Source organism: Xyrauchen texanus, chromosome 39 (genome assembly GCF_025860055.1).
Source record: "Xyrauchen texanus isolate HMW12.3.18 chromosome 39, RBS_HiC_50CHRs, whole genome shotgun sequence".
NCBI lineage: Eukaryota > Metazoa > Chordata > Actinopteri > Cypriniformes > Catostomidae > Xyrauchen > Xyrauchen texanus.
In genome coordinates this window covers 11,284,405-11,304,101 of record NC_068314.1, presented here as the reverse complement: position 1 = coordinate 11,304,101, position 19,697 = coordinate 11,284,405, and the positions used below count along the sequence as shown (strand labels likewise).

The 19,697-nt window shown below is 38.8% G+C and overlaps 1 protein-coding gene across 1 annotated transcript in view; it reads right to left on the bottom strand.

The window, feature by feature from the left end:
* The window catches only part of suox (sulfite oxidase), a 43,710-nt gene that overhangs the window by 11,539 nt on the left and 12,474 nt on the right, over positions 1–19,697 (bottom strand). Inside the window, exons 2-3 of the mRNA XM_052111002.1 lie at positions 13,506–13,575; positions 13,031–13,220 (exon numbers count right to left, since the gene is read on the bottom strand). Of these exons, the coding sequence (XP_051966962.1) occupies positions 13,031–13,220; positions 13,506–13,564 (249 nt within the window). The 5' untranslated portion in view covers positions 13,565–13,575. The remainder of the gene's footprint in view (positions 1–13,030; positions 13,221–13,505; positions 13,576–19,697) is intronic.

The window sequence follows — 19,697 nt, the reverse complement described above, 5'->3', positions numbered from 1 at the left end:
TTCAAATAGTGATGGTGCTGTTTCTTACATCAGGTGACATTTGCATCTATGTGAACTTCTGCAGTTAATACAGGATGGACTTCAAAGACATTAGTCATTAATCTTACAGTTCATACAAAATCTTTGTTTAAACACTGTCCCTTAACACTTACTTAGTTCAATAACCATTTTAAACCATGACTTGCTGTAACATTCTCACTTTGACTTTTGTTTTTGTACTTTTATTTTGAAATTTCCTGATTAGTTCCTGTTTCCCAGTCTTGTCTATTCCTGTTTTCCCTTGTTCATGTGTCCGGTTTTCATTGGTTTATTGTTTGATTACTTCGCTTCAGTTCCAGTTTGTCATTGGTTTCAGTTAATTGTCTTGTTATCTTGTTTTAGAGTTCTGTTCGTTTATTGGCCTTTTTCACCGTTGTCTTTTGTATTTAAACCATTTTGTTTGCCTTTTGCACTTGTCAGGTATTGTTCTTGTAACCTTGTCTTTCTTCACTAGTAACCTTGTGTTTATGTTGCCTTGCACTTGTTACCTTGTGTCTATGTCGCCTTGTTGTTTAGCCTTGTTGTTTTCCATAGTTTAGTCTAGCCTGTCTTTGTGTAACTTTGTGCACCCATAGTTTAGTTTCACCTGTGTACATGTTACTCCATTGTCTAGCCTAGTTTAGTCCAGTCTGTATCCTTGTACCTTGTAGTTTTGTTCCAGTCCTGTCCAGCCTTAGCCTTAGCCCCTGCCTTAATTATTTCCTGTCGTGTCCAGGTTCGTCATTATGAGTTTGGTCCTTGTTGGTTATTGTTTAGTTACCCCTTCGCTTTGCCAGCTCTAGTGTTTCGCTAGCTTCCCCTGTTTCTACTACTCGCTGTTTTGTCTTTGTGTATTCTGATCTCCCGGCTTCGACCTTACGCTCCCCTTGTCTACGCTTCTTTGGATTTGCCCCTTTGTCATTTACTGATTTCCCGGCTTCGACCTTACGCTCCCCTTTACTACACTTCTCTGGATTTGCCCCTTTGTACTGCTGCCTGCTTTTTGAATAAAGCTGTTTATTCAACATTGTGACTAACTCGTCTTGTGTGCGTGACACTTGCACTATACATAAGTATATTGCCATTCTATTCATGATGTTAACCAGAGGGGAACTGGCATCCACAGTGAGTCTGGATTCCCCAAAGGTTATTTTTCTCCCATTAACCAACATATTATGGAGTTTTGTGTTCCTTGACACAGTCACCTTCGGCTTGCTCACTGGGGTTATAAATACAATTATTATTTAATTGCTTATTTTTAAACACAATTCACAATCATATTTTATCAAACTACACAACGATGACTCATATACATACATTATATAGACATTACAGTTTTGTCTTCTGTTAATGTCTGATCTTCTGTAAAGCTGAATGGTACCAATTTCCTTCCGAAACAGCAAAATCTGCACATCATTCCAAACTTTTGGCCGCCAAAGTATATATAGAGTTGGGGTACTCGAGATCGGACTTGGACTAGTGATATCCAGTTTGTGATGGAATCGTTCTTTTGAACTGGTTCTTTTTAGTGAACGAGTTGAACTAGTTAACCAAATCGGACTGAATCGTTTGAAACATTTCATGCCTCGAGTCACCACTGATCCACAAGTTACTCTATCTTAACCTGTGTCTTGGATGTGCCAATAACCGGGAGTAATATGATCCTAGAATTGATATTTTGATAGAAGTGATATTTTGCCAACTCTTCTTTCCAATTAACCACTCCAACTAGTTCACAAATCGGACAGAACACTCGGGTCTCAACAGTTCTCGAGTAAAAAGTAAAAAAGGGTTGCTCGTAACAGTTCTCGAGTCAACAGTACACTGATCTGAGAATCAGACATACTGAGAACCGATGAGCTGCTGATATTGAACATGTGTGAATAAGGGCCGAAATATAGGTTTCAGGTGTATTTAGCTGAACAACGGAGAGTGTAACAAATAAAACATACTGGAAATATGTTTATGATGGCAGTGCGGTAGCACGCAGCGGTCACTCCGGATCCAAAATGGTGCTATTTTTGTTAAAAATGCCCGACTGTTGCGGCACATGGACATCGGAGCAACCGGTGTTCGTGTCTACCATCGCCAGACACTACTGAAATATAAGACTCATGCAAAAACCAAGCTGCATAATGATCTGCAGGAGGCGATACGCGTACTCAGCTTGCTGCGGAGACCAGGCCTCCAGTCCTCGGCGTCACCTGATGCCGGTGGCCGGGGGAGAGGACGTCGTAAGCGGCGTGGAAGAAAGCGGAAGCGCGGCAAGAGGGCAGGGGTCCATGCTAGGCTAAAAACAAACCCTAGCCGGCCGACTCTCCCGTTTATCCTGCTCTCTAATGTTTGCTCCCTGGACAATAAACTGGACTATATCCGACTCCAGCAGGCTACGCAGCATGAGTTTAGAGACTGCTGCGTCTTTGTTTTCACGGAGATGTGGCTCAGCGACAGAGTTCCGGACGCCGCCATTCAGCTAGACGGGCTCGCCTCGTTTCGTGCCGACAGAAATACAGCTCTCTGCAGTAAGACTCGCGGTGGTGGCTTGTGTGTTTACATCAACACGGAATGGTGCAAGAACTCTATGCTAGTCTCTAGTTACTGTTCATTGCTGTTGAAGCTTGTGACTGTTAGATGCAGACCTTTTTATTTACCACGGGAATTCACCACTGTTTGCATAACCGGAGTTTACATTCCTCCCAGTGCTAACACTAAGGAAGCGCTCTGTGAACTGTATGGGGCTATGAGCGAACTGCAGAATGCTCACCCCGACGGACTGTTTATTGTCGCCGGAGATTTCAACCATGCGAATCTCAAGACAGTGCTTCCTAAATTCCATCAGTATGTGGACTTTGCAACGAGAGGGGCGAACGCGCTTGATCTTGTTTACACAAACATCCCAGGCATGTACCGGGCGGAGCCAGGACACGCGGCGCATGTGGCAGGGCATCCAGGCCATCACCAACTACAGGACAACATCAGTTGCCTGTGACAAAGACGCCTCCCTTCCAGATGCACTGAAGGACTTCTACACTCGGTTTGAAGTGCAGAACAATGTTGTGGCGAGGAGGACCACCCCTCCTCCCAATGACCAGGTGCTCTGTCTTACCACGGCGGATGTGAGGAAAACTCTATGTAGAGTCAACCCATAGATTTCAGCTCAGTATTCAACACAATAATTCCTCAGCACCTGATTGGAAAGCTGAACCTGCTGGGCCTGGACACCTCCCTCTGCAACTGGATCCTGGACTTCCTGACTGGGAGACCTCAGTCAGTCCGGATCGGGAACAGCATCTCCACCACCACCACACTGAGCACTGGGGCCCCCCAGGGCTGTGTGCTAAATCCACTGCTGTTCTTTGCACAGCAATGCACAGCTCGAACCACATCATCAAGTTCGCAGATGACACGACCGTGGTGGGTCTCATCAGCAAGAACGACGAGTCAGCATACAGAGAGGAGGTGCAGCGGCTAACGGACTGGTGTAGAGCCAACAACCTGTCCCTGAATGTCGACAAAACAAAAGAGATGGTTGTTGATTTTAGAAGAGCACAAGGTGAACACTCTCCGCTGAACATCGATAGCTCCTCTGTGGAGATCGTCAAGAGCACCAAATTCCTTGGTGTTCACCTGGCGGAGAACCTCATCTGGTCCCTCAACACCGGCTCTATCACCAAGAAAGCCCAGCAGCATCTCTACTTTCTTCAAAGGCTGAGGAAAGCACATCTCCCTCCCCCCATCCTCACTACATTCTATAGAGGGACAATTGAGAGCATCCTGAGCAGCTGCATAACTGCCTGGTTTGGGACTTGCACCGTTTTGGACCGCAAAGCCCTGCAGAGGATAGTAAGGACAGCTGAGAAGATCATCGGGGTCTCTCTTCCATCCATCAAAGACATTTAAAAAAACACTGTATCCGCAAAGCAACCAGCATTGTGGAGGACCCCACACACCCCTCACACAAACTCTTTACCCTCCTGCCGTCTGGCAAGAGGTACCGAAGCATTCGGGCCCTCAAGGCCAGACTGTGTAACAGCTTCTTCCCCCAAGCCATCAGACTCCTCAATACTCAGAGACTGGTTTGACACACACACACACACGTGTCCTGAGTTGCACTTTAATTACTGTCACTGTATAACTGTCTGCTACTTCAATAACTGCTATGTGCATAGAACACTATCTCATAGTATGTTATGTTTACGTTTTTAGAAACTGTCATCTTTTTGCACTACTGTGTACTGGTCTCTCACTGTGCCTATTGTCCTGTTCATTGTTAGAAATTTATTGTACTGTCCCATATTTTTGCACATGTTTGCACGTGCACTTTATATAGGTATATAGGTATTTTATATAGGTATTTTATTTAGTTGTGTAGTCTCATGTGGTTCTGTGTTTGTCCTATGTTGTTGTTTTTATGTAGCACCATGGTCCTGGAGGAACATTGTCTCGTTTCGCTGTGTACTGTACTAACTGTATATGGTTGAAACGACAATAAAAACCACTTGACTTGACTTATGACTTGATTGTATTACTGTTTTATCAATGTATGAAGATGATCCAGTCTCCAGCTCGAGTCAACAGTACATTGAGTCATTTGTAGCAGTTCTCGAGTCAGCAGTACACTGATCCGAGGACAGCAGTTCTCGAGTAAACAGTACAATGATCCGAGGACAGCAGTTCTCAAGTCAACAGTACACTGATCTGAGGACAGCAGCTCTCGTGTCAGCAATAAATTGAGTTGATCACAGCAGTTTGCGAGTCACCAGTACACTGAACAATCGCCTCTTTTGGACATAATACTGAGAACTGCTGATCAATGAGCAATTGAAAGAATGAGTGGGCGAAACGTTTCTGTGTCTTCACAGTTTTCTTGTAAACAAATTTTACTATTGAGTATTTTGCATGCAGATTATATCTGAAGTTGTGATGAGCTGGATCATGTTTTCTTTAAAAAGGGTGAGTTGATTAAGACTAATTTAATCACTTTTTATGCATTAAACATCTGTTGAACATCCACATTTGTATATCAGTGTAAGTATTGGGTGTTTTACGTGCAAAACTTTAATGTAGGATGTATTGTAAGATCACTGAATGAAACACTGATGACAATAAACACCCTTATTATTATAACTTAATTAAATACAATTTTATAATCAGCAATATGCCCTTAAATATGGCTTTATTGAATGTGTTTGTGCATGTATTCTATGAAACCAGCATATTTGCCAAATATATAGTGACGTCATTATGTGATGACGTAAATTAACTGGTGAACAGTTTTTTTTTTAACCAATTCATTGAAACGAACCATCCGAAAAAAACGGTTTGTGGAAAAGAATCGGACTTCCTATCACTAACTCGGACTCGAGTACCGAGTCCAATTTTAATGGACTTGGACTTGTTATGGACTCATGTGGATTTTTTTTTAGTCCAGCTAAGTCCATGGCATTTGAATTGTGATGCAATTAACAAAATAAATAAATAAATACAAATAATGAAATAGAAATAAATGGACACTGTCTGCAAGAAGTTGTAGCAACCCCTGATGTCGTAGACGTAGCCAGAGTTTGTTTCACCGTGTTGAGCAACACATCTGCAGAGCAGCACACTCAGTCAACCAATACGCATGAATGTTACTACGGAGACTGCTGTATAACATCGAATACAGAGGTGGCTGGCACGACGAACACATAAAGACCCCAGATGGTTAATGAATTAACTGTAACTTTTTAAACAGTCGGGAACATTTTTTTTTTATTGCTAAAGCAGACTGCAACTCTGAAAAACAGGACCTATTTGTTTTTCTATTTTAAAAGCATTGACGAGCTGCTTAAAATGTTCTTTTACCATTTTTACCACAATAAAATGCACAATGAAATATGAAGTTATTTTGGACAGCGAAATGTTTTATTCATAATTTGATTATAGATTGGGTGACCAGATGTCCTGGTTTATTACACAGGACTGTCCTGGTTTTTGGTAGGGTCGCTGATTTTTTTCTTCACTTACATTGGAAAAGAATGGGGCCAATTTTTAAATGTTAAAATACTGTTTCAAATGTATAGCCACAAGATATAAGCAATATGTGTTAACAGGATTTTAGTGTTATAAAATTGCTTACTAACCTTTTCTGTGTAAAGTTATTTTACAACATCTTTGCCATGACGATGTAATGTCAACAAAACCCTAAAATGGCCATACAAAGGACTATATAAATAACTTTACAGCTCAAATAATACATGAGTTTTAACAGAAGAATTAATGCAAGTGCTTTTATAAAATGATAAGCTTCACATTTCTTTGTTTAAACCCTACAAAAATTGGCCTCATTCATTTTCCCCATTCACTTCGATTGTAAGTTCACCTCACTGTAACCTCAGATTTTGCTTCTTTTTTTTTTTTTTTAAAGAAAAGAAAAGAAAAGATGAGTCTAAATGAATTTATATGACAATCAATATTATGCCACAAATGCTGTTGATTGAGCTTAACTTGTATTGAACCCGGAACATTCCTTTAAATGTTGAGATGTGGGGATGGTATTTTTAATTTGTTATTTCAATGTTGTGAATTTTGTTAAAATGTGTACCTGACAAGTCTACTCATAATTACACATGCAATATGAAATTATATGGATAGAATAGGCTACATGGAATATGTAAATTAAAAAAAAGCTAAAATGTGGTTAATTAGTGAAAAACTGTGAACAATGAATGCTTGCACCTTAGTTCAAGACTTGTTTGTTAAAAGACGTTGACTTGACTAAGGTGGACTTGAACCCAACACTAAGTGAAAGCATGGACAACTATCTCAAAGTATTTAAATGTGAGCAAAGGTTTTCATTTAGCAATAAATGTAAGTTCGTAAAAGCACTAGCACTAATTTGTTTTTCAAAATTTAAGCCTGAGTAAAAAAATAAAATAAAAATAAAAATCACACCCAGGTTTTAACAAAGGGGTGCATATTTCCAACAATTTCAGAATCAGAAACCAACAATTTCTGTCTTGCTCTCATTTAACAGGAGAAAATGTCTTGTCATCCAGCATTTAATGTCCTCAAGACACTTATTAATAGAAAGATAAGAATTTACATTAGAACTAAGAGAGACATACAGTTGAGTATCTTCAGCACAACAGTGATATTAAATATTATGCATCTTAAAAATAGAACCCAGAGGAAGCATATATAGAGAAAATAGGATTGGGCCCAGTACAGAACCTTGAGGTACCCCACAAGTGAAAGGTGCAGAGGGAGAGGAAGAGTTCCCAATCCTAATCCTCAGAGGCCTTTCTGAGAGGTAAGATGTGAACCAATCTAAGGATGTACCATTAATGCCAACCTCATACTTCTAACAGAATAGTGTGATCTACTGTATCGAAGGTGACACTAAAATCAAGCAAAACTATAACCGCTAATCTACCCGAATCCAAGGTGAGCAATAAGACATATGTCACCTTGAGAAGGGCAAACTCTGCTGTAAACATAGACTGAATTTAAGCTAAAATGTTATTTTCATTTAAAAATTAGGAAAGTTGTAAAAAATCCAACTTTCTCCAGGACTTTTGATAAAAATGGCAGTTTAGAAATGGGCCAAAAATTATTAAGATTGGTATGATCCAAATTTGGTTTCTTAAGAAGTGGTATAACATCTGCTTGCTTAGAGGAAGGTGGAACAATACCATTACATAAGGAACTATTTAAGATAGACAATACACTATTGTGCTGGATACGCCAACAGTATCCAGCACATCTTTAAAGGAATAGTTCACCCAAAAATGAAAATTTGCTGATAATGAATGCTTTTTAATGAAATTTAAGATTTTTAGGATTTCATTTCAGGCCTCCACCTTTAAACAATGCAAGTGCATGTACTCACTTTTTATTTTTACATTTTTGACAGTCCAAAATGCATATTTAGGGTGCATCAAAATAATCCACATGACTCCAGTCGACAAATAAATTCCTTCTGAACCCAAACGATTGATAATTTTTTTTTAAACAAAACAATACTTATATACTTTTAACAACAAAAGTTAGCTTCCGTACATCTCTCTGATGCACACTCATGAGAGGGATGACATAAGCTCGTTGGTGAGGTCAGGTGTGGAGGAGGCAGGAAGCGCGTCATTGTTTACAAGTATTTTTACTCTTATCTCCATCTTTCTAAAGAACAAGTGTCCAACTTGATGCCTGTTGTGGGTGTAATCCTCATTTCATGTGGCCTGAGATAATTTCTGATATGTATGATGGCAGGTCATCGTAATGTCTCACTGACCAATCAGTTACCACTTTCCTTGTGAATATTAATAAGACTACATTTGTCATCCTATCATTTACTTGTGGACTGGGCAACAGACAATTTAGCAAAACCTGTTTGAACGTGGCACAGAATTGTATGTTTCAAAACTCCAAATGTCTTGGGAAGTAAAAAAAAAAGCATATAAAACAGCTCCCACATACTAAACAGCACTGACAATGAAAACAGGAGAAAACACTGTGCCACGCATAGAAATAACTTAGAAGGCTTTTTAATCCACACATCCCAATGCTTACAAAAATGTAACATGGATTTATTGTAGTAACAGTATCTACAGTATTTAACAGAAAACGTTTCTAAATGTTTTGGACTATTGTTTTTCCATTACAAAAATGCCATAATTCTTTATATAGAAATCACACTGACTAACCATGGTACTGAGGAGCCATTCATTTTTTTTACCTGTGGTTTTATTAAAAAAGGTCTTATTAAAAAATACCATTGTTAAAACTATAGACACTATGGAATAATTATTTTCATAATTATTATGGACCAATCTATCAGTTTTGCTTCAGTGTAAAATCTATTGTCTTCTAATGCTCTCTGACTATAGGAAAATGTAACTGGTTTTGTTTGCCATTTTATTCCAATATCTCAAAACAACACATTACAACCTCAAAAACATTGCCTCTGATTCACTCTCTTTCTATCTCTCTCTCTCTCTTCTTCTTCCTTTTCTTTCTTTCTCCAATGGCTGGTTCAAATCAGCTCCAGTAGCCTAAAGTCTGTTTATATTCCTTTAACAAATTGCATGTTGCATAATGGCAGTAAGTCAACAAGTTCCTAGTGCCTTGAACTCAACCAGATGATGTGGATTCATTAATATTAACTATAGATATGTCTATGAGTAATTCAGTACTGATGCTATTGTTTTAACCCTGTTCTGTGTGTATCTGTTCAGTTTTTAGCCAAAGAAACAACACTTTAGGCTATGCGAGAGTCCCTTATGTAAGGTATGGCGGAGGATCAGTGGCCTTAACAGATTCACGAACAAACAAGAACTTACTGTTAAAAACTCCCCTAATTACTGAAATAGCGCCAACCAGTCTCCACAAGCACAATAAATGTATTGACAAAGAGACAATGAACTATTGACAGAGAACCGCATGTGACATCCGCATGCTCACCACGTGCTTCTCGTGTGGACAGGAAGGGGGAAACTTTGAACGTAACAATGTGTGTGTGTTTTTCAGTTAAACACAGAACTGCATATTGCTAATGAAATACGTGTAATCCCTGTATGTTGTGTATTTCTGAGGTATATCAAACTCGTTAGAACTGTTTTGCGGTGTGTTTTAAACTCTGAGGCCTCATATTTAATAGCCTCAGAGTGTATATTCCCTTTTTAAGTGTACTAAACACACGTTTCTTGGTATCAAATTAAACCTTACGATTTGTCCGAGCTGAATTCGAATATAAGATCTCTGTAGAATGATATTACGCGATGTTTTACTATCTTTTGAGTCATTCAGCCCAAAATCTCTTACTGTCATAAACATGCAAATGAGCCTTGACAAAGGAACTCTCTCATGCCCAGAGTAAGGGAGACTTTTACTGACCTCCAAAGGAATGTTCAGAGAAGTGCTGACCCTCACTTCATTCTCTTACTGAGAAAGAGAAATGAACCCTGTTAATCCTATATATATATTCTATATATCCATGTGATAAATTCATTGACATGTATCTAATGTTCCATCTCATAATTTTCCTAAATGTTGTTTGATCTGTGTTTTCTGTCAAACTCTAATGGGTTAATGTTTCAGACTTTGCATACTATGGTTAACCGAAATCATATGTGTGGCATATTTGGTCTCTATAACTTGGTATTTTGAAGATCGAAATGACTGTGTACATGATATGTCGATAACAACAACATATTAGTATTACAAGTATATTTCCTAGTTTCTTTTCTTGCTCATGCAATGAGAAATGTGAGAACAAAGAGCAATAAACCAAATTCCCGCTTGGAACCTCAAACCCTTCTCATTGGTCGAGCCAATGAGAGGTGGGACATGTTTTCTAAGGTTATAAATGCTCTTATCTCTTAGTCTTACGCCTCTTCGCTCTCTTATGCTCCTCTTGCTTCCTGCCTCTCTTGCCCTCTGAGCCTTGTGCTCTCTCACTCTCTTGCTGAATGATGCTGAACTAGAAGGCCCCAAGGACTCCCAAGCATGCACCAGGCTACGGCCTTGTCTTTCCATTCACCAAAGATCAATCTGACCCCCACTGGTTCTCTCTCTCATCAAGACAACATCATCAAAGATCAACTGGAGCCTCAACAATTGCATCAGGACAGTTTAATTCAAATGGGACATGCAAGTATCAAACTTAGTCTCATTATTTGATACATTAAGTATCCTCACCCCTTTCTAAAAGGGTGTGTCAGAACTAATATGATGGTTTGCTCAGGCTGTTGATCTGCTGAATTTCAAACAATGCTATAACTTCTTGCCTTCCTGTATTCTGCTTCAACCCTCTTTCCCTTGGTAAACTGTATGCATGTATGTATATGTATGTTAGAGTAGTTTAAATGTTTAGTCTAGTTAATAAAGTCTTGTTCATGTCACATGTAAAGTTGTCTGTGTCTCAAGCGCATATCTAAAGTCACTAATCATAGATTTTGACTACTTGCTCTTAATACGTAGTAAGAAAGACATTTCCCATGCCCCGGAAATGTACCTTTCTATTAATTAATTAATTAATAACCAATATTGAGTGTTCACGGGATGAACCGAGCATTTGGTTGTAATGTTAATGTAGCTACATCAAGTTAACCCAATTAACTGATCCAAATATTCATGATCGATTATAACAAGTTATGATTGATTATTAATATTTCATAGAGCTGATTCGCTACACTTAATATTATACACTTTGCGTATGTTCATGTTGCATGCATTCCTTGTGTCACTTCCATAAAGCTCTATGAAGTAGATACATCTGAAACCCAATCTTACCAAAGCCATCATTATTTATTTAATTTTATTCAGTAATCGTTAATAACTTTTGGTACCTTGAAAATGTTACATTCAATTTCCATGTTTATCAGTGTTTCTGCATTATACTTATGTGGAGAAAATGAACTTGTGGTGTGGACATATTGAACAGAGTTTAAGGACCTTTGGACCAGACAGTTCCCATAATTAAGCAAGAGTGATCACCATTGTAAAATAATGAGAGACATTAGTAAAGATGATCACGCATGCAACGTTATCGGAAAACAATTTAGCATTTTTTCTTTCCTTGGAGCCAGAACGATTGTCATCATTGAATTCATTCAAAGAGACAGTGACAGGGGTGCATTCTCTTCAGAAGTGATCATCCATGATGGCCTACTCTCTTCGAAGACTCTATCATTATTAACTACTGTGGCTTTGGAGGGCTGAAAGAGGTGTCATTCAGAATTCACTTTATAAGGAACTCACTTATATTGGAAATTCAGTTTGAAACGATCTTACAGTTTGACGATCATGATTCTTCTACCTTCGAAGTGCTCTCCAAGGCCATCAGTTGCCATTGAGAATGAAGGAAAATCAACTTTGTGTGTGTGTGTGCGTGTGCAGGGGGGTGGGACTATTTAAGTGAAAGGCGAGGCCTTTTGTTGTGAGGCTCGTTTGAAGTGAAACAGGATACAAAGGCCGCTTCTCCTCCCACTTTGGGAAACGCTTAAAGGAGACCTATTATTCCCCTTTTTACAAGATGTAATATAAGTCTCAGGTGTCCCCAGAATGTGTCTGTTCGCTGTCCTTTTCTGCATATCGCGGCACCGTTTTGTGGTCCGTTTTGCATAATGCAGTGGCTCATTTTAGCTTATCACAGCCCATTCGGCCCGTTTCGCGGCCGACTCACCGGCCCGCTCGGTTTTCCCTCGGGAAAATGCCCGGTATGCCAGATTACTGGTCCAGCCCTGCTTATGATGCTTACGAAGCGGAGACATTATTCTTCTCACTGTATCTGCTGTGTAAGATACAATGTTAAACACTGAAAAAAATGGCAGACTGTGAGTAAACCACTCAAGGGAGGATCTATGATAATAGGGTGGAGTCCATCACCAGACGTGGGCGAGGCCTGATCTAACGTGACTTCACTTTTGAGCAGAAATGAAAAACATTCATTTTGACACACTGTTTTTGATTAATAGAAATATAAGAAAGAGGAGTGGGTGGACTTTTAACATTGTAGGGTGGTTGTGTACACACATTGCAGACTCACATTTATGTAGAAGCATCATGTAAAAGTGAATTTTGCATAATAGGTCACCTTTAATGTTACTTGAATTAGTGCTAATTAGTGCATTTATATCTTTATACTGTGGAATGCTTTGTTTGGAAAATGTTAATAATTTTTATTTTTTTTAAACATACATATTGTTTTCTATCCTTTTCTAAAAAGGAACTAAATGCATTTTGACAGGAAAAGTATATGTAGAGTAAAATTTCGGTACTTTCAAAATCAACAATTAATCACGATTAACTATGAAAAATAACGTGATTAATTGCAAATAAATATTGTAATCGACTGACAGCACTGTCAGGGGGTGGGGAGGTGTTCGCTGTCCTTTTCTGCATATCGCTTTATACATAATGTATAAAATTCCACAATTACCACAAACTCCACAATATATTTAAATTATAGTGAGAAATAATATAATTACTTAAATCAACGATTCTTATTGCTTTCTTTTGATGTTATGTTTCTCACCTTGCCTTGGTGGAGCTTATATGCTAGAACAGCTCCAGTACCTGCCAGCAGTCCTGCTAGAGCAAATCTGAACTTCTGCCTTCTTTCATTGTATTCTTGCTTTTCATGACCTCCAGTGCTCCTCCAGCGGGTAGAGAGATGCCCATCCCACACAGACAGTGATGGGATAACGCTCTTCGAAAGTTTGGAACTGAGAGAGTTGTGACAAGTTTCAGCACTAATTACTTATGATAACAATTTTCTAATAATTTCAATTGAAGTGAATTGTTGCTAATTTCTGAGCAAGACAGAGAATTTCACTGAAACTGGCCTTGTCATTGTAATAATTTACATCAAGCAAATCATTAAATCAAACTGCCATGTTGATTAACCCAACCCAGTGAACCATGAATCTTAGAAAATAAATGTTCATATACCTTATTTGGAAATGGTGAAATGATAAGGAACAAAGGTTTATTTGAAATGGCAGAATTACCTTTGACTCCTGATAAGGAAGGCCTGAGCAAAGCCTTGGCAATGCCTGAGGTGCTGCATTGCACTTTTCTCTGAAAAGAGAGAAAGAAGAACTGCGGTCAAAGTGTAATGACAGGTTATATTTAATCTAGTTATCAAAACAGACCACAGATAGCTTATTTTGTTTTATAATGGATAGCATAAGCTTTCACTTTGAAATTTCTAAATTAAATATTTCCATGTATGCTCACAGAAACAGTGGTTGAACAAATTAAACAAAAGATGTAAGGTTGAATTTTTTCCTCACTATTTGCTTTCTTTAACTTTTGAAATGTAAGTGAAAGTTGACTGAGGCCAACATTCTGCCTAAAAGCTTCTTTTGTGTTCCACGAAGGTAAGAACTTCTTAAAAGTTTGGAATAACATGAGCAAATGATTAAAAAAAAATGTAATGTCAAGTCATGTCACAGAACATGAAAGTCACCACCAAACTGTTAAAATTTGTGGACAACTCTAGATTTTCTTTGAACCCGGACTTCAAGCAACTGGCTTGTACAACCAGACTATATATATTTCCCATCATTTTCAGTGCTAACAAGCTTCCTGTCCTATGTTTAAGTGAAAACCAGAGAAAAATTTATAATATGAAATTATATATATTAATATAAATATCTTGTAATTTTTTTTCACCAAAATTACTTGAAAGCACATTACATTACATCGTAATAATGACTTACAAGCTTATATAAGAACTTCTAAGAACATGAAGGTTGCATTTGATTGTGAAAGTTTCGACTAGCCCATGAAGTGTCTACTTAGAATCTACTGTATCCCATAGAATTACACTTGATTTCATTGTATTTATTAACCCAGCAAGCTTACATGTGTTTGCGTTTTGATGAGTCATGATGGGCTTGTCTTATTTTGTACATTATTGATAGTGGTAATATTTATGTTAGACAGTCTAGATATGTTAAAACATATGCCATTGTTTTTTATTATGTATGCCTGTTTATCCAAGTACTATAACACAAATGTGATATACTTTATAAGATAGAATAAAAAAAAATGTCAATGTTCTACAAGGATTTAGAACTAGGTGTTTGAAACCAACACTCAAAACCTCTGCTAGAGAAAAACAAAAACACATTTGTTCAATTGGACTTTTGACTCTTACTAAATTTGACTTTTTGACTCTTTACCCAGTCTCCTCTACATATAGTTATCAGAGCACAAGTGTTAAGGTAAAGTTGTCTTTCTATATGTTGTGATAAATACAAGTAAATACATGGGCTCCATTTTCACGAGTGCGGAAAGTGCAGTGCTACGCTCTGTGACCCTGCGCAACGTCTTATCCAGTGTTGCCAACTATTTTCAATGGAAAGTAGCTAAAGCCTGCTCGAAAAGTAGCTAAATGTCGCCAGATGACGTCATGCGTCATTAGCATATTAATGACGTCATCGCGTCGTATTTGCATTCTGCCTAATTTGTCGGTACTGTAGCCTACTTCAGTTTATAATAACGGTTATCTCCCCTAAACCGTGCTCATGCTGTTTTTATATAAGTATATAGCCGAATGTCCAGTAAAACGGTTCTCAATTACATATTTTCTGTTAGACAACGGAACGGAACTTAGCTAACGCTACATGTTTATGAGTTTGAAGAAGGTTTATTGTTGTGTTTGGATAAGTAAAATGTATAGAGTCTGTAAATATACGATCTGAAGTCGGAGAGTTCAGAAACCGAACCGAATGAACTAAAACTCTGATTAGTAGTGAATATAAGCGCATGCCAAGAAAAAACGGTCAAATTAAATGTTTTGAATTAAAACAAAGGAGAAGGCAGCTGCTATGTGATCACTGATTGGTTCCTGCTAACACAGCGTGCACATGCGCAGCTCATTCATGTCTATGTCCGCTGGCGTGCAGTCAACGGAATGTGCTGCTCCTCTCAGCCACTCACTGAACAGAGCAGACGCAGCGGGGAAGTAAGACCTCACGCTTGCAGTACTGGCGATATTATGAATTTGGAAAGTTGCTAAGGTTTGTCCAAAAAGTCCCTAGATTTGTCGCTAGTCGCTTTTTTGAAAAAATGTCGTTAAAGGGGTCTGAAAAGTCGCTAAAAATAGCGACAAAGTCGCTAAGTTGGCAACAATGGTCTTATCCAATTTTCGTGACATTGCTAATTCTAGTAATTGTGGGTGTAGGTACGCAAACTGCGGGCATATTGTAGGTAAATCATGTGCCGTAATGTTTCCTGTGAAATATTTAGTTGTGAAAAGACGTTTCAATACCACCTCTTAACTCAGCGTGAAGTTGAAATCCAGATCCTGCATTTGCAGTTTGGAGATTCCACCAGCAAGTGGTAATAAAGTTCATGTTCAAATTCTGAAAGTACAGAACATCAAATAATGTCCCTGACAATCACAATTTTTCAGGGGTAATCGCTTGAAATTTGTATTAAACAATAATGGTTTATATTTAGGACCCAAGCACTGAAGTGCGGAGACCCTATTGTTCTTCTAAAGATTATTATTATAATTATTAGAGCCCAAGCACTGAAAGTGCAGAGGCCCAATTATTCTTCCATGGATTATTAGTGCCCAAGCTCCGAAAGTGCGGAAGCCCTATTTCTCTTAGAAGGATTATTGTTAAGGCCCAAACACTGAAAGTGCAGAGGCCCAATTGTTCTTCTAAGGATTATTACTATTAAGGCCCTATAGTGCCCCCTTAAAAATGGCCATGTAAGTGGGGCTCAATAGCACCCCCATTGTCACCTACAGTCAACAAAATTGGTACATATATAGTTCTCATCAAGCCAGACAACTTTCATTTATAGTCATTATCCGCCAAACAGGAAGTCAGCCATTTTGGATTTCTGGAATACTGAAGTCTCTGAACTTTTAAATACTCCTCCTAGGTGAACCATGCCACGGTCCAAGTGACTGAGATCAAATTTTTTCCCCATTCTGATGTTTGATGTGAACATTAACTGAAGCTCCTGACCTGTATCTGCGTGATTATATGCTCTGCACTGATTTCAATTTTGTTGGCTGATCAGACAATCGCATGGATGATTGTTGATGCCAGACGGACTGGTTTGAGTATTTCTGTAACTGCTGATTTTCATGCACAACAGTTTCTAGAATTTACACTGAATGGTGCCGAACACAAAAAACATCCAGTGAGTGGCAGTTCTGCGGATGGAAATGCCTTGTTGATGAGAGAGTTCAACAGAAAATGGCCAGACTGGCTCGAACTGACAAAATCTACGATAACTCAGATAACTGCTCTGGAGTGCATTTCCCAAAAGCATTGTTAGCGAACCATGGTTGCAAGTTTCATCGTTACAACATAGTTCAACGATTTGGTGTTTCCCGAAACTGTAGTTCCAACGAACATTCGCAAACAGCGTCTCCGCCTGTGGTTAGAATCATAGTTCCTTGATGAGTTGTCGACATCATTTATTTCGCTGTGACTGGGGTGTGTTCTATTCAGACTTATCACCCCATGCCCTATTGCTTTCAAAGGCTTCACTTTTTTTCACCACATCCCCTCTGAGTCCTTTGAAAGGCTTGAAATTGTGGTGCTCAGTTATTTTTATTGGAAATTCAGTTTGAAATGATCTTTCAGCATGACTGTCATAATAGTTCTCCCTTCGAAGTGCCCTCCGAAGGCATAATTTATGACGTTTGGAACACAGTATTGGCTTAGTTTTCATGTATTATTTTATTATCTACAAGAGAATATCTTTATTACAACATTTTCCAAAGAGACATTTTACATATTTACGATATATGTAAAACACAATATGCATGCTAATGGTTTTCACTGATATAAAAAGTTATCTGTACTGTACAAACACTATATGCAACATTTCTGCAGTACTTTGAGTATAGTGTCAGAAAAGCGCTATGTAAGTGTAAAACTCATTAATTTACATATTTCAAAATATTACACTTTCATTTACGTAAAACACAATTTCCCAAATCACAGTGTAATTTTATATAGCCAATATGCCCAAATAAATGAACAATACTTGTAGAAATATACATGTATGGACAGAATTCTTTTTGGGATAACATGTCTGTGTAAGTGGTTTTGTGTTTATTGTGAGGTGTTCACAGAAGTAGAAGAATATAGTGGAATATTCTCAACAGGCTTTGTTATAGAAAACAAATGTATACTTCTTGTTTGCAGTAGTCTTTCAATTAAAAGATTGCTAAGGGAAAAAACAAACACCAAGGTAGGAAATTACACAAATGTGTAATGTCAGTCAGATGAAACAATAGAAAATACAGAAACCAAACTGTATTTAAAAATGAAAAAGTAACTAGGGATGTCCCGATCCGATCCACGTCATCGATATCGGGCCGATACTGGCCAAGAACACTAGATCGGAGATTGGAGGGGAGAAAAATATATGATCCGATACCTATCCAACAAAAAACATGGGGAAATGTACCTTAAACCATTGCATAAATATGCTGCCACCTCCAGTTAAGCGGCGCAGCCTGTCACGTGAAAACAGTAGTAGCCAATTATAGTCGCATGAGTATGATAGTTAGCTCGCTTACAGAACATGTCAGTGGTGTGGAAGTATTTTAACCTTAAAGAGGAACAAAGTCCAATGGTCGAATGCAAAATTTGCAACGCAAATGTTTTAGGGGTGGTGGTGCTGTTGGTCGGTTTAACACCACAAACTTAATTAAGCATTTGGAAAAGCACCACATGGAACAACACCAGGAATTTCAGAAAGCAACGGCTGCAAAGAAGAGCAAAACGCCCCAACAGCAGACATTGCTGGAATCAATCAAGTCGAGAGAAACTCCCCCCATGCATGGAGAAACTAGTTCAGTTTATTGTTTATTTAAGATTTTGTAAAGAAAAGGCATATATACACTCACCTTAAGGATTATTAGGAACACCTGTTCAATTTCGCATTAATGCAATTATCTAATCAACCAATCACATGGCAGTTGCTTCAATGCATTTAGGGGTGTGGTCCTGGTCAAGACAATCTCCTGAACTCCAAACTGAATGTCAGGATGGGAAAGAAAGGTGATTTAAGCAATTTTGAGTGTGGCATGGTTGTTGGTGCCAGACGGGCCGGTCTGAGTATTTCACAATCTGCTCAGTTACTGGGATTTTCACGCACAACCATTTCTAGGGTTTACAAAGAATGGTGCTGAAAAGGAAAAACATCCAGTATGCGGCAGTCCTGTGGGCGAAAATGCCTTGTTGATGCTAGAGGTCAGAGGAGAATGGGCTGACTGATTCAAGCTGATAGAAGAGCAACTTTGCCTGAAATAACCACTCGTTACAACCGAGGTATGCAGCAAAGCATTTGTGAAGCCACAACACGCACAACCTTGAGGCGGATGGGCTACAACAGCAGAAGACCCCACTGGGTACCACTCATCTCCACTACAAATAGGAAAAAGAGGCAACAATTTGCAAGAGCACACTAAAATTGGACAGTTGAAGACTGGAAAAATGTTGCCTGGTCTGATGAGTCTCGATTTCTGTTGAGACATCAGATGGTAGAGTCAGAATTTGGCGTAAACAGAATGAGAACATGGATCCATCATGCCGTGTTACCACTGTGCAGACTGGTGGTGGTGGTGTAATGGTGTGGGGGATGTTTTCTTGGCACAATTTAAGCCCCTTAGTGCCAATTGGGCATTGTTTAAATGCCACGGCCTACCTGAGCATTGTTTCTGACCATGTCCATCCCTTTATGGCCCCATCCTCTGATGGCTAATTCCAGCAGGATAATGCACCATGTCACAAAGCTCGAATCATTTCAAATTGGTTTCTTGAACATGACAATGAGTTCACTGTACTAAAATGGCCCCCACAGTCACCAGATCTCAACCCAACAGAGCATCATTGGGATGTGGTGGAACGGGAGCTTCGTGCCCTGGATGTGCAGCCCACAAATCTCCATCAACTCCATCTATCCTATCAATATGGGCCAACATTTCTAAAGAATGCTTTCAGCACTTTGTTGAATCAATGCCACGTAGAATTAAGGCAGTTCTAAAGGCGAAAGGGGGTCAAACACAGTATTAGTATGGTGTTCCTAATAATCCTTTAGGTGAGTGTAGGTCTAAAATACACATTTCTCCTGGTATGTGTATTTCTTTTTAATCTAAAAACATTTTGTGCACAGAAATGATATGTTTTTTGTATTATGGGCTAATTCCAAAACTG